This window comes from Bactrocera latifrons, unplaced genomic scaffold (genome assembly GCF_001853355.1).
Source record: "Bactrocera latifrons isolate USDA-ARS-PBARC rearing strain unplaced genomic scaffold, ASM185335v1 scaffold_228, whole genome shotgun sequence".
In the NCBI taxonomy this organism is placed as follows: domain Eukaryota; kingdom Metazoa; phylum Arthropoda; class Insecta; order Diptera; family Tephritidae; genus Bactrocera; species Bactrocera latifrons.
In genome coordinates this window covers 1-15,368 of record NW_017535830.1, presented here as the reverse complement: position 1 = coordinate 15,368, position 15,368 = coordinate 1, and the positions used below count along the sequence as shown (strand labels likewise).

General features: G+C 32.8%; 1 protein-coding gene across 5 annotated transcripts in view; it reads left to right on the top strand.

Annotated features, from left to right (window-relative positions):
* LOC108968741 (kinase D-interacting substrate of 220 kDa) overlaps positions 1–11,595 on the top strand; it is an 85,659-nt gene extending 74,064 nt beyond the window's left edge. For 4 of the 5 annotated variants that reach the window (XM_018932951.1, XM_018932948.1, XM_018932950.1 and 1 more), the window contains exons 12-14: positions 1,774–1,882; positions 9,974–10,231; positions 10,308–11,595. In XM_018932951.1, coding sequence (XP_018788496.1) covers positions 1,774–1,882; positions 9,974–10,231; positions 10,308–10,504 — 564 coding nt within the window. In that variant the 3' untranslated portion in view covers positions 10,505–11,595. Of the gene's footprint in view, positions 1–1,773; positions 3,175–9,973; positions 10,232–10,307 lie in introns of those variants that run through there. The other variant, XM_018932947.1, reaches the window with a different exon arrangement.
* The last annotated feature ends 3,773 nt before the right edge of the window (positions 11,596–15,368 follow it).

Here is a 15,368-nt window from a genome sequence, read left to right as displayed (position 1 = left end):
TTGTTTTATAATTTAGAAAAGAACTACACCTTTCTTCGCAAATATATTTTTCCATAATAATTCTTGTAGTTTATAGTGTAATAACCACTGGAAAAAATATGTTACTTTTATACTTTTCGAACTGGTTAATTTCAAAATAATGCTGTCAAAATAAACATTCAAGGTTATATACCATAAAATTGGAACAAGCTAAAAGTTTGTTCAAAATGTTCAAAATCAAAGATGGCATGCCAAAACTGCTCATCGTTCGGATATTTCGAAAAAAAATGCTCGTGGTCAAAGGTTAAAAAAATTTTAAAGCGATTTTCTATGAAACAGCAAGTTGTATAAAAATTAATTTAGATATTATAATATTATATAAAAAAAACCATATGGAAAAGAAATTAAAAAAAAAATTTATTATTTAAAACAATTTAGAAATATTTTTTTTATTTAAAAATTATTTTAAAAAATTTTTAATTTAAAAATAAAATAAAAAAGTTTTTAAAAAAATTTTTCACCAATTATAATACTATAAAAAAGCATATATCAGCGGTAGGCCTTAGAAAATAAGTTTTGCTACATTTTGTAAAGATAATTTTATGACTAACCATTTTCGTCTAAAAAACTTTGACATCGAGCATTTTTTTATATTTATATCGGGTTTAAGTATGTTATCATAACCTGAAAAGGGTATATTGGGATTGCAACGAAGTGTGTAACATGCATAAGCAAACGTCATAGTCCCTAAAATATGTATATATGTATGTATAAGTGATCAGCGAGATGAGCTGAGTTGATTTAGAAATGGCTGTCTGTGTGTCCGTCAGTGCCGTCTATATATACGCGTTCCTTTTCAGATATCGATCTGATATTCTGCTCATGTTCTTTTCTCCCCAAGAAACTACTCATTTGTCGGTAAAGCCGATATCGGACTACTATAGCATATAGTACATGGCACTTACCGATAAAATCAAGTTCTTGTATGGACAACTTTTTTACTCGACAATGTATCTTCATGAAACTTCACATCTATGATTATCCAATGCAACAGTATAATTTCCGAAGAAATTATTCAGATTGGATCTCTATACCATAAAGCTGCCACACAAACTAACCGTTCAAAATCTAGTTCTTGTATGGCAGACTTTTTTACTCGACAAAGGTACCTTCACAAAATTTGGCATGAATTATTCTCGAAGGCAACCATACAAATTTTCAAAGAAATTGTTCAGATCGGACCACTGTACCATAAAGGTGTCATGCAAACTGAACGATCGGTATATAGTGCTTGTAAAGAATATTTTATTTTTGTAAAGGTTAATATAATTCCGGTGCAACGGAGTTTAGCATTTTGTCGTCTTTTAAGTATATGAATTATTTTTAAGGTTATAATACAAAAATATTTTAGACTTTGTAAAAACTAAAAATAAAATTTTTGGGTTAAATTAAATTAAATTTGTTTTCCTATCAAGTAAACTCATATAAGATTTTGTAAAATATTAAATTCTGCTATCTATTTTCCGAGTTAATGAAATTTTGTGATTCCCATTATTTTGCCGTACTAAATGTATACTTGATTTTCGTGTATTTTTCACTGTTATTTTATGCTCATCAGTTGCTTACGCTTATGTAAATAGAAACTTAATTCTTCTACAGAATTTTGTTAAGTTTGTACCAAAATTGGTGTAAATATTTTACGTGTAGATAATAGTTACAACGTTGAATGTTGGCAACCCTACTTTTCGTACCGTTTATTAACCACATGAAACGCTTATTACCGCTCATTTACAGGTTACGCTGGAGGAGCAAATGATTTGCGGTGCTTTGCAAACCCTCAACGAGGAGGCCTTCGAGGATGTGGCGAGCAGTGAGCGACCCAGCCCATCGGGTTTGCCTACAGGTGAGATGTTAGCTGCAGCTGCACAACTGCAATTAGCGCCCATACGCGAGTCATCGGAATTCGGTTCACCGTCCGATGACCTCAAATTTAATCACTTTCTACAGTATGCCAACAATAACAACTACGGCAATTTTCTTACACAACAACATAATCACAGCGACAGCACGCATTCGCTGCAAAGTATTGGTATTGGTGGTGGTGGTGGTGGTGGTGTTAATGTTGGTGTTGTTGGTAATAACACTATCCATATGGGTAATGGAGGCACTGGCGTTTTTAATAGTGGTAATATTGGTGGTGGCGACATGTATAAGTTGCGTCATAGCATTGTTGGTGATGCCAGCACCCAAGCTGCCGTACAATTGTTGGCTAATCAGCAACAACAACAACACCAGTTGACAGCTGGTGGCCATGGTCACCATCGCAACCAGCGTCATCATTCGGTAGGTGATGATTTGCTCTATGAATCCCTAATGCCTCAACAACAACTGCGTTCACCTATACAACAACAGCAGCAACAACAACAACGCAATACAGTACCAACAGTTGTTGTCATACCGAATACAAATGGTGATCACGATATCAGCGATACGCCACTATAGTAAAGCAAGGCGTTAGATTTCGAAAAAAATTTATTTTCGAATTATCGAACATTCTTTTAGTAACTATGCAATAATACGGTGGCAGTAGCAAATGCAATTATCTAAACAAATACATACATACATATATATTGTATTGTATTGGTCACAAATCCTCCCAGAACTGCACCACTAACAGCACACATATTGTTGGCACACAAACATATACACATACACTCACAGGCACTTGAAGTATGAAGAACTTTGTGTTATCACAATTTTTATGGAGTATATTTGCGATTTCACAGCGTCACGGTATGCACTCAGAGCCCGAGAACTTATAGATTTTATCCAATCTAGTCAAGTCATTGAGAAATGCTATTTGGAGCGCAATTCAGCACAGTATTAAGCGTCCACTTTGTGTATTAATCGTTTTAGTTTCGATATTTTGACAAAATTTTAAATACATTTGACAAAATTAATAATTAAGTTTTTAAAAACACGAAATCCAAAGTCTTATAAGTTAAATTCGATGTGGAGAAATGTTGGAACTGAAAATACTTAGTTTCAAAAATAATGTTTTGACGGGCTGGACATCTCTAGCTTCAAAAATAAGTCAAAACATTATGAGCTTTTAAAAAACCATGTTTCGGTTTCAAAATTGTAGTTGTTTAAAAAATCAAACTTAAAATAATTTGTTACAAAAGCTTTTCAGATATTCTGGTCTTTAGAATTTTAATTTTTTTTTTTTTTTTGAACTTAAAATCAAATTAAATACAAAGGGTGATCCTTTTCGAGGTTCCCTACATTTTTAAAGAAAAAGCACGGAAACTTCAAATTTAATTCGAAATGTTTATTATCATTCCAAAGAAAATTCTTTGGAATTAGTTTTATGAATATTATCTCTTTCAAGTGTTGTCCGCCTCTTCGTCTCAGTTGGCCCTTCCCGAGTCCAATTCTCGATCACTCCTTCGAGCATTTCGACTGGTAACTAGCGAATGACACGCGTGATGTTTTGCTCCAAGGGGTGAATCGCTGCGGGATTACCTCCACGGACTTTATACTTTGTATATCCCCATGGAAAAAGGTCTAACGGTGTGATAGCACGCGAACTTGGTGGAAAATAGACCGGTCCGAAACGTAAAATTATCTGCTCACCGAAGTGTTCTCTCAAAAAATCCATTGATTAATGCGATGTGTGGGAAGTGGTGCCGTCTTGTTGCAACCAAATGCCATCAAGATCACGATCTTCAATTTCAGGCATCAAAAAGTAAATTATCATGGCGCAATAACGGTCCCCATTGACAGTTACATTCTCACTGGCATCATTTTTAAAGAAATATGGACCGATGATTCTAAAGGCTCACAAACCACACTAAATCATTATTTTTTCTGGATGAAATGACAGCTCTTGAACTTCGTCAGATGCTCTTCGTCCCAAATCCAGCAATCATGCTTGTTTACATATCCATTGATCCAGAAAGGAGCCCAATCGTTGAACAGAATTTGGCTCAAAAATATCGGATCTTCTTGGAATAGCTCATAGAGCGAAGCGATGTCGCTTTGAAAGGTCGAGCGGCTTCAGTTCTGCACAAGCTGTATTTTGTAAGCTTTCAATTTAAGATCTGGACGTAAAATGTGCCAAGTCGTCCCAATGTCAGTCCGAGTTGCTGCGAACGGAGCCGAATCGTCTCTCCACGATCTTTGCTCTCCACTGTCAGCTACAGCTGTTATATTTTCTTTACTGCGTGCTGGACGTGGTCTATTGGGTCGAATATTATCCAATAATGAATGCTGGGTATCAAGATGGGTGAAGTTGTTGCGAATAGTACGCCAAGTAGGCCGATTAAATTGACCATTAGTTGAGCGAAGCGCGCGAAACACATTCCTTACAGAATAATAAAGTTGAACGAATTATAAACGTTTTTCTGGCGTAAGTCATTCCACAATGAAATGCCAAACAATACTGAACAAAAATGGCATTACAGCTTGACGCGAAAAAAGGATATTGAAAAAAGTACCTCTACTTGGATCACCCGGTATATAATGTTGCCATAGAATAGGACAATATTTTCGTCGAGAAAGGGAAACGCTTTTAGTTAGAACAATAATATATTTTAGTAAAATTCTTTGAATTTAGAAATTTGCCTCTTCAATACATTAATTTATGTAAAGGAAAGCCGTTCGTTTTTACATAGTTAAAAATAATAAGACACTTCAACTAAATATACACAATTCAGCAGCATATACATATACATAAATATAAATATATAAACAAGTATATGCATATACGCTATGTAAAACTAACCTCTATACACTAGGGTTACATTTTAGAAAACCTACTCAACAACAACAGTAATTCATTTACAAAATAACAGTTATAGAACTATAAATCATAGACGGAAAAGAACAAACCAACCGATTCTGCTCTTCATTTTTAAATATAAACAGCAAATATTTATATTTTTATATATATTCTTTTTTACTAACTTATATACTTTTGTACATGCCTGCATGCATATGAATCTGCTCATTTGAACTTAAACCAAATTTTATCGAGAAGAAATTGCTACATTAATAATTAACAGTTAGAGAAACGACAAAACTACGAACATATCTCAAGCTGAGCTTGACTTCAAACATTTTGTTTTAGGTTAGCTGCGAGCACTAAATTGAAATAATAATAATGTTAATGGCCAGGAGCAAGAAGAAGAGTAAAATATGGAAAATTTGGTGTTGAAAAACTCGGGAACGCTTTCTAAAGACCATAAAATAACAATAAGTATGAGACTAATTAATTTTTTTTAATTGATCACTTACATACATTACGACAAAAACGCACGCGGAAATTATAAACAAATTCCCCCGGTAAATTATATTTCAAAAAACTATATTTTGATAAGTTGGAAGCTCTGTCTTTAATTATTAAGAGTTGCCTCGTTTTGGATGACCTTCGACCTCTTTCATTGATTCAAATATTAAAGGAGTACAGGATATAGTGCTTGGAAATCGTCATGCAAGCTTTAGAGAGATGGCAAGAGAGCTCGACACATCTCGCGAGTCGGTTCGAATGATTTTGCTGAATATTTTGGGTGTGAAACGCGTTCTTGCTCGACTTGTTCCGATTGTGCACAGCTTTTTTCAACAAGAGTACCGTAAATAGGACTCTTTGGGAATGCTTTATCGTGACAATTCCGCTCATGGAGAGCGTTATAGCTATCGATAAGACATAAGTTTATGAGTTTGACATGCAAACAAGTCAACAATCATTGGAATGTAGGGAAAGAAATTCATTGTTTTTTTTCGATATTCGCAGTTTGGTGCATCATGAATTTGTTCCGTATGGACAAACTGTCAATAAGAAGTTCTATTTGGTGGTATTGAGGAGTTTGCATGTGAACGTCTGTTAAAAACGGCCGGAATTGTGTAAGAACAATTCATGGATTTTACACGATGACCGAATTTGAAGCCAAAAATGCATTGAATACCATCGATCAACGATCGTATTCAAAAGATTTGGCTCCGTGTGATTTTTTCTTGTTCCCCGAATTGAAATTGTCCGTTTACCGTCGATCGAAGAGATAAAACAAAATTCGCTTAAAGAGCAGGCCATTTCAGAAAGTTCTCTGAAAAGTGTTTCGAAGACTGAAAAAATCTTGAACATAAGTGCATTACATCTGGTGGGGATTACTTTGAAAAAGATGAATAATTAAATATTTTGCGTTTTGTTTACAATTTCCGTGTACTTTTTTGTCACAATTCATAATGTTGATGGAATTTAAGCAAATCTTTTCCATATCAGAATTTCACTGGAATTGGCAGCCTTTATTAAAAAAAAAAAAAAGACCTGTTCGTTCCTTCAAAATTACTTTAGGAATGTTTTCTGTTACTACAACAATAACAACAACAGAATATACTTGCTTCAATTTCAATGCGGCCATGATATTAAGCCTTGACCCACCGAATGGCAGTTACAAACTCGACTACGAATATAAAAGCGAACATAACCACAATCTCGCAGTAAAAATTTAAGTAGATTAATGCCTAGTTTGTTTTTTTTTTTTTGCTATTTTTTATTTGGGGATGTTTTATCGCCACAAAAATAATTTAAACAAAATTTTAAAGCATAGGTGCCATAAAAAGGACAAAACCCAAATTCTAACCTAAAAAAAAACTTGCTTTAGGTTTAACGTTTTTGTTTTCACACATCAAAGTGAATTAATGATTGAAATCACATTCCAATACATTTATTGGCAGACTCAAGTTATGTATGTATGTTTATAAAAGTTTAATCTCAACACTTGCATGACGACTGGAAATTTTATTTAGTTTAAAATGTTTTTACTCAATAAGCAAACAATATTTTTTTTTTATCGATTTTTTGAAGTTTTTACTAAGTTTATGGCATATTGCATTGCTGAGTTATGCGTATTCAACAAATTTTCTATTTTTATTACTTTTTTTTATCATAATAGAATTACTTATATTTTTATGCACACGAACATTGCACACACACATATAATACATACATACGAATGTTGAATTGATTAACTACACACATTATATTAAATATAATATTAAATAGGAAATTGTATGTTGTGCAGCGGGCTTTGAACCTATTTTAAACTAATTTACGTATAGCGAAGACTTTAAAACTATCATGTGCATGCATGTTTAATTGTTTAAGCAAAAATAACCGTTTCATAAGCTATAAAAAAAAATACACATACAGTATATGAGAAAAGTATGCATACAATGGATAAATGTTTGTGAACCTAACTAATGCCTAGTATATACTATATACATACATAGTTACACAAATATAGTATAATATCATGTATAGACTAACTAACTGTGGTAGCGTTATATAAATATAATGAAGAAGATATGCTAAAACTAACTGTAGAGTATTGAAGAAAAAGTAGTAAAAAATTATTATAAATAATGATTCAAATGTGTTATAGCAAATATATAAACTATAAAAATATTCTAACTTGCGTTAAAGTAACAATTAATTATAGTATTAGAAACCAAAAGTAAAAAAAAAATATATATATAAAAAAATTATAATAAAAATTTTAAATAAATTATCCAGTGGTGCTGTGTTAGTTTCATTTTTTGGGCATTACGCTGCAAATATGCTGCTGCAATCACAAAATCATTAAAATTAACTATTTACATGCATATGTACATAATATCACTACATAACTTGGTTTTGGCTGGCTGCGCCTGTGCTGCCTTGCACAATCCTCAATCATGATTCTTCTTTTGGTGTTGGTTGTGCTGCTGGTGAATATTGGTGTTGGGCTTTATTCCTTTTTGTCGTTGCATACGCTTCGTGCTCGATTTGGTCACAAGTTTCATTGTATATATGTATGTTTACACGGTTTATTGTTATTTAATGTTACACCAGTAAATGCACTAGTATAGAATACTAAGCTTATTTTAATATGCTATATATTACATATACGTATGTATGCATATATATTTTATATAATTATATTTATAAGAAAATATGTATATAAAGTCAGCTAAAATGCAAAATGACGTAACATCACTTTTCACAAGTTTACAGGCGAAGGAAAAACGATATGATAGAAACCTCTAACTAGAGTTTTCGTTATAAAATGCTTATATGTTGGTTATCATACACTCATATTGAAACAAAATTAGAGTTTTCATTATAAAATGGTAATATATTTGTTATTATATCGGATAACAATTTTCAATTTTTTTTATGATACGTTGTTTTGCATATTAGGTGATGATATATAAGTTGATTTAAGCAATACTAATGTCTGAATATATATTTTAGTGCTTTTGGGTTATAGCTACGAAAAAAAGTATTCATTAATATTTTAGATTTATTTAGGCATGTATACTTGGTGGGATATAATTGAAAAACAAAGTAAATGTAGCAATTAGAACAAAAAGGGTTTCAAAAATTAAAAATAAAAGTAGAAAAAAAAGAAAAGTTACACATAATACCCTTCACAAATAAAAAATATTCCATGCTTCTTTTTGAACGGTCAGTTTGTATGGCAGCTATATGTTATAGTACTCTGATCTGAATAATTTTTTTCAGAGATTACACAGTTGCATTGGACAATAATGCATGCCAAGTTTCATGAAGATATCTGGTCAATTTAAAAGTTATTTCGTATAAAAGCTTTATTTTGATTGGGCAGTTTATATGGCAGCTATAGTGGTCCGATCTGAACGAATTCTGTACCGAGACTGTACCGCTGTCTTAGTTTTCTGAAGATACCTCGTCAAATAAAGAATTTTTCATACAGGAACTTAATTTTGATCGTTCAGTTTGCATAACAACTATATGCTATAGTAGTCTGATCTGCATAATTTCCGCAGAGCTTATACGCTTGCATTGGACAATAATGCATGCCAAGTTTCATAAAGAGACTTCGTCAAATAAAGAACTTTTGTATACAAGAACTTGATTTTGATTGGTCAGTTTGTATGGCAACAAATCCACGATTCCAAAATTATTTTTTATCATTTTTAAAATCAATACTATAGTAAATAATTATATGCGCGTGTGTGTGGGTTAATATTCATATGTACACTATTTTGAATTATTTTATATAAATAGTAAATCTCAAATAATCGTACATAACCAAAAAATATTTGGAATCGGTTTTTAATGATTTTAGGATATTTATTTTATTTAAACATTATTTATAATATGAAGCAGCGTTATTTACGTATACAAACATACATAATATGTGGGTCTGTCAATATATGACAAGTAGTTTTTTTTTAAATCATGAGATTGCTTTAGACAATTTAGGAAAATATACGATCGTATAAACTAAATAAAATAGCACAGCTGAGAATTAAAATTTTTGTAACCAGATTTTGTAAATCGATCCTTTGAACACTTAAAAATTACGAAAACCTTATTGAAGCAGTTCAAGCAGATTCATTGCCTTCTCCTTTTTTTCCATGCAATTTTCGCTAAACGATTCGCCATTTCGAAAATAATATGAATTTTTTATATATGATGTATCTGAAGTACAGGTAAAGGCCATTATGTGGCAATAATATGCTCGATAAAGTTTTAACAAAATTATTAATTTATATGTTTGATCAAAAAAATTTCTAAAAATGTAGAACTTTGATTATTTTTGCGCCAGAGCAAAATATAGATTCAGACTCCTCGTACCCAGAAAATTTAGCTTTTTCGCAAAACCTAATTTCCTCGAGAAACAACTGAAAATGTGAAAAAGTGTAAAAAAAAAGAATTTATGTATATGTATATGTAAGTAGTAAAATACATAGGTCCGGAGTATGCTTGTAAATTATTATTGTCGTTAATTTAGAACTTAAGGAGACATTTTTTTACTTTAAAGCTGCATACGTCGTGTCATCAAAGTTGTGTATCCAACCTCTCTCTCACCCTCTCTCTCGCTCTCTCTTTATTAATACTTAAACCTTTACCTATAAGTCTCTTTGCATACCTAATATGCCAGCATGTCTACCTTAACTATCTCCGTAGATGCCGAACTGCAGCTAATCAGCAGCACACCAATGCCACCAGCATCACCGCTGGCACAACGACGCGACTCAATACTGAAACATCAGAACAGCGTTAAAACTGATAAGCGTGTCAGTATCAAGAGTGGCAGCAGCAAACTACAAATGACATCCAATTTGGAGTACATTTCGGAGAAGCCCTCATCGCTCTCATCGTCCGCCTCAACGTTGCCATCGAGCGGCTCAACAACGCTGGAACGGCGGCCGAGCAAAACAACAGGTATATATTTACAATGATATATGTATATAAATTTAAAATTATGTATATTAATTATATGTGCATTTTGTGTTCACAGGTCCACGTCCGGCCTCACTGGTCATCACCAAGCAAGACAACAAGGGTTCACAATTCAAATTAGTGCGTTCATCGTCAGTGGACTATGAGGATATCGAAAGTCAAATGCCTACGGCGCGCTCGGTGAATAAAATTATATTAGCCGAACACCTGCCGGAGGATGAATCAGCACCGTTAGTCTTTACTGTGCACAAATGAGCAAATTCAGCGGCGTTGCAAGCAATCAGCTGACTGACTGTTGGCTTGAAATTTAAATTACAAAGCTAGGCTGTGTCTAAGGAATGCCTTCACAAATGAGGAATGAAGAAAGAAAAGGAAGAAAAAATGTAAAAATAGCAAAAGATTACCTAAACCGTAAGAAAAGGTCACAAGTTCAGCTATACGCTTTGTTGTTGTGCGCCACAAGACGAAAAGGTGCCGCAGAATTGTCACAAAGCAACTTTTGATTTTTTTCTATAAAACTATATTTCTTTAAATCAAATTTTTGTGGAAACGAATAGTGCTAGCTGTATTGCATTATCTATATACATACATATATATAAGTAGTACATTTATGTATAATCAAATTCATGTTATGTATGTGCGCACTCGCCGCACATTTAGATATATATTTTTCCAATGCGTTTTTACTATATCTCTATATAAAATAATTTAGCAGAATATTCTCTAGTATATTAATTATGTATTGTGCGCATATACCCTATATACCTATATATAACAATACATATACATGTATATAACAGCGTGTATATGTATGTATAACGTTGTAAAGCGCTTGGTGTATGTCCAATACTTAGTATTTAACTAAATGATTTGCAACGATGCCTAAGAAATGTGTAATTATCGTTTAAATTGAGAAGAAAAGTAAAAATAACAATAACAATTACGTCGTTAACATTATTTGTTGTTGCTGCTGTTACTATTAAAAAAAGTATAAAGTGTATAAATCTACAATTAAATGAAAATCAAAGCGTTGCTCCTCAACAACAAGAAACAACCATATTATTACCAATTAAGTATTGTTAGTTGCAGAAACTATTAAAATTTAATAAATTACATAAACTAAAAATAAGAAAAAATGCTGATTGTCACAAAGGTAGCTAGTAACATGTATACAATTGAACACACACATATACGTAATATACAAAAATACTACACGTGCTCTTAACAATTGCATATGATATTTAAAGAAATAAAAGCTTGGCTAGCTTGCAGCCAGTAGCAATTAGATTGTACTTAGCAGAATTGAATGATGTATGAGAATAAAGATTTTAAATGCAATTGCAAAATATTGACTTAGTTATTTATCTTCTTGTACGGAAGCTCTCAAAACCGAAAGGAAGTCGCTTTTACTAGGGGAGGAGTGAGAAAATTTTCAATTTTTGTGAAGACTTTGAAGAAAAAGAAAATGAGTTGTTATAAATGAGTTATTATAAAGTAAAAATTATAAACAAGTTTGAAAATAACTACCAAGCGTTAACTCGTAAATAATGTACAGAAATGGCGTTTAAAATTTCCAAAGGARTGATGYAGTAGTTTTGCAGRKATTTATAMCRTAAATCTCAAAATTTAGAATCCAGACAGTCAAAATACCGACAACTCAAACACCGACAAATCACAATATTGGCAAATCAAGAAAAGTTGGCGTTTCTCTTTCGAGACCCTGTGGCCTTCGTCCTCTGGCCACGAATACGCTCAGGATCAGAACCCTTAGTCAATAGAATTCTCTTTCCGTGCTTCGATAAAAATAAGGGTGGACAAGGTAAAATATTTTTCACATGACGGTATTTTGATGTGGCGGCATTTTGAACTTCGGTATTTTAAGTGTATCCCGTTTTGAAGTTATGACGGCACTGACTTTGAAAAGATGAAAAACGTGTTGCATAGGTTTAATACAAAAAAAAAAAAAAAGAAATAAAAACCTTGCAATCTCAGAAGAGGTTATGTCAGTCTAGTATTTTCAAAAATGTAATGCTTTATAGCTTAAGGGAAACTCTAACTCTAACAATATTCGATGGATAAAATATTGAAGCAAGTCTCTTTAGAAAAAAAACCAAGGGTTTTTCATCAGCAACTGTTATACTACTGTAAGACAGAGTAAGACTTTTTCAACTAAATGTCGAGTAAAAACCCATTTATCGAAATATTTATTTTCTAGGTTGCTATGACTGTCAATGACATCTGTGCCAAAGGTCATAAAAATAATCATTAGTGATTAATAACGACTAGGTAAACCGTTTTGAGTCAATTGAAGGCATTAAGGGGCTGTACTAGTTGACCCTTTCAAAAAATCAATATTTTTTACTTTTTCTCGAACTACATTTTTCAAAACTGCTGACATCATAACTCAACGAGAAATTAAGCGATCGACTTTAAATTAAAACTGAATATTGTTGAATTCATTTACTATATAATGACCGACGATTTTTTTGATCGGTTGAAAATTGTCAGTTTGGCATTAAAAAAACGACCATTTTTTAACTAAGAAAAAAAATTTTTTTTTTCAAAATTACGCCATTTTGTTAATTTTTGATATTTTTCAAGGATGAAAGATATAGGAAATATCTTTAAGTTTAATAAACTTTCTGATTTTTTTTGTTTCGGCTACTCATTCGGCCGGAATCATGTCAGTTGGGGCACTTTTTTTTCGGCACCTCCGAAGACAGAGAACTTCAGTACTTCTTTAAAGAAAAAATTCTCGAAAATCGCCTAATTTGTCATGCGTTACACTGGTATAGCTCATTAATTGTCGAAAGATTTCTTAAATTCGATTTTTGGCATAGCCTATTCCTCTTTTAGCGATTTTAAAACGATTTTGCAAGGCCATCTTTTCATTCTTTTTATTTTTGGAAATAGGCAGCCATGTTCGAAAGAAATTACGTTCTAATTTTTTATACATTTCTTTCAGCAAACGAAAATCGCCTAGCTAATAAATACACGTCTAACCTTAACAGACAAAGCAAGCAATGAATATAACTGAAAACTCTATGGTACTTCCGAGGCATATGTAGCATATGCATATGTACATATAATTGGAGTCTCCAAACCGGAGATTTAAAATTTTACAATTCTCGGTATTATGAGCCGAAATTTAAAAAAAAAGAAGCCTTAATCTACGCATTTGGGGATCAGCACTCGGAGACGAACAAAACGAATTAAAGTCAAGAGAAAATGTCAAAAAATAAGAATACCTAGCTTACAAGTGAAAGAAGGCAATTTATTTCTCAATATAACCGCCATCCAACATCTTTAATTCGTATTCCAAAAGCTCTTTAAATTTCTGACCAACGCGTGACTTTTTCAAGTTTGGAAACACAACAAGTTGTAAGGGGCAAAACCTGTAGAATTCGTTGTATGTATTCGCAGTGAAAGTCTACCATTTTTGCCATAGCGATGGCGGTCGATTTTGTTTATAGAGCTTTTGAGTTCCTAAAATAAGAATTAGCTTTCAATTTAATAAAACAGTGGAATCAACAACGGTATTTACAAACAAACTCCCTTATTCGAAAGAGGGTTACGTACAACGGTTTGGATTCCAAATCCTTCGACTTTATACTTTCATTAAAATAAGAAGCTATGTCCTGACAATCACAGAACAGCAATTATATTTGGCTTATGAAGCGAAGTTGGTATGAGGTGCTCGCTGGTGTTTTTAGGTGAGCTAATACTGTTCAAGAAGGGGCAAGCAGATGCAAAGTTGTCAAAGACATTAGATTCAATAAAATTTAAACCTTAGATAATGTTTTAAACTTTGTTACTAATAAGTCATTTTGGCTTCGAGAGCCACAAGAAACAGTAAATACTTATTAACAGTATATCTCTAGTATAAGGCGCATAGAGCAGGTATTCGATGATGCTCGAACAAAATTGATGTAAGATATTTGTCAGTTCCTTTCAGGAAAGTGAATGATGAGGTGATCTTAACTTCAAAAATTCAAAATAAATTTTAGATATACTAAAAAAAAAATTTCATTACGTCAGAATTAATACAGAGACGTACACTGGATTCAATAGACGAAAGCGAAAATGGAATGGAAAAAAAAAACAACGCCCCTAAGGATAGTTTTTTTCTTTGCGAGTTGTAATGGTTGTAATTTCTTAAAAATTGCTGACAAGTGTTAAGAGCTATGTGTTCTATGTACATATGTATATCCGCTAACACATAATCCAATATTTGAATTGAACTAAATTTTAAAGTATGTTTTACTTTTTAAATTATCGACAATCTCTTGCAAACGATTGAGTAATCGATCACCAGCAATCGTCTACACATCGTCGAATCCCCACCAGCGACAAGCGTGCTACGATAAAGATCCCCAGTTCAGTACATTGCCGGCAAACCCATACACTCACATCCGCATTGTAAACAAACCACGACAAAATGAAACGGTAGACCGGCATTTTCCCCAACAACCAACAAGCCGATTTTATATACATAGAAATGTTTGTGTATATTCGCCTCTTTAAGTGGCAATAAGGAGAGAGAGCACAACAAACGAAAGCAGAAGAGGCGAACGAACGCCCCAAAAGCAATAAAGTACATAAAATATACAAAACCACCAGCCCCACATCGGCAGCGATTGCAGCGCCACCAGGCAGGCAAACAACAGAAAACAGGCAACAGTCAAACGGCGAGAGGTAGTCAAGCTATCAGCTGTGCGATTCGATTCAAAGAGGTCACCTTGAAGTTGTGAATTTCAGTTCAGTCGATTTTATTTTACTCGCAGTTCGTACGCACAGGCATTTTTTCGCCCGATTTTCGACAGATTTTTCAACGTCGCGCCAGCCAACAAAAGTCAGTTAAGTCACAAAATTTTTTGGGTAAAGTAATCGTTCTGCTTGCATACATATTTTATGGTAGAAATAGTACAGATTCTGCAAATTTTCCTTTTAAATGCATATGTCACATAAATGTTTGGTTAAATATAGTGGAAATGCGTGAATTGCATAAACATTTTAAAGTTGTGAACAAAAGATGCTTCGGGAATGCAAAAAAATAGAACTAATCGAGGAAAAAGTTTTTTTATATTAAAAAAAAAAATTAAATAAATATTACAAAATA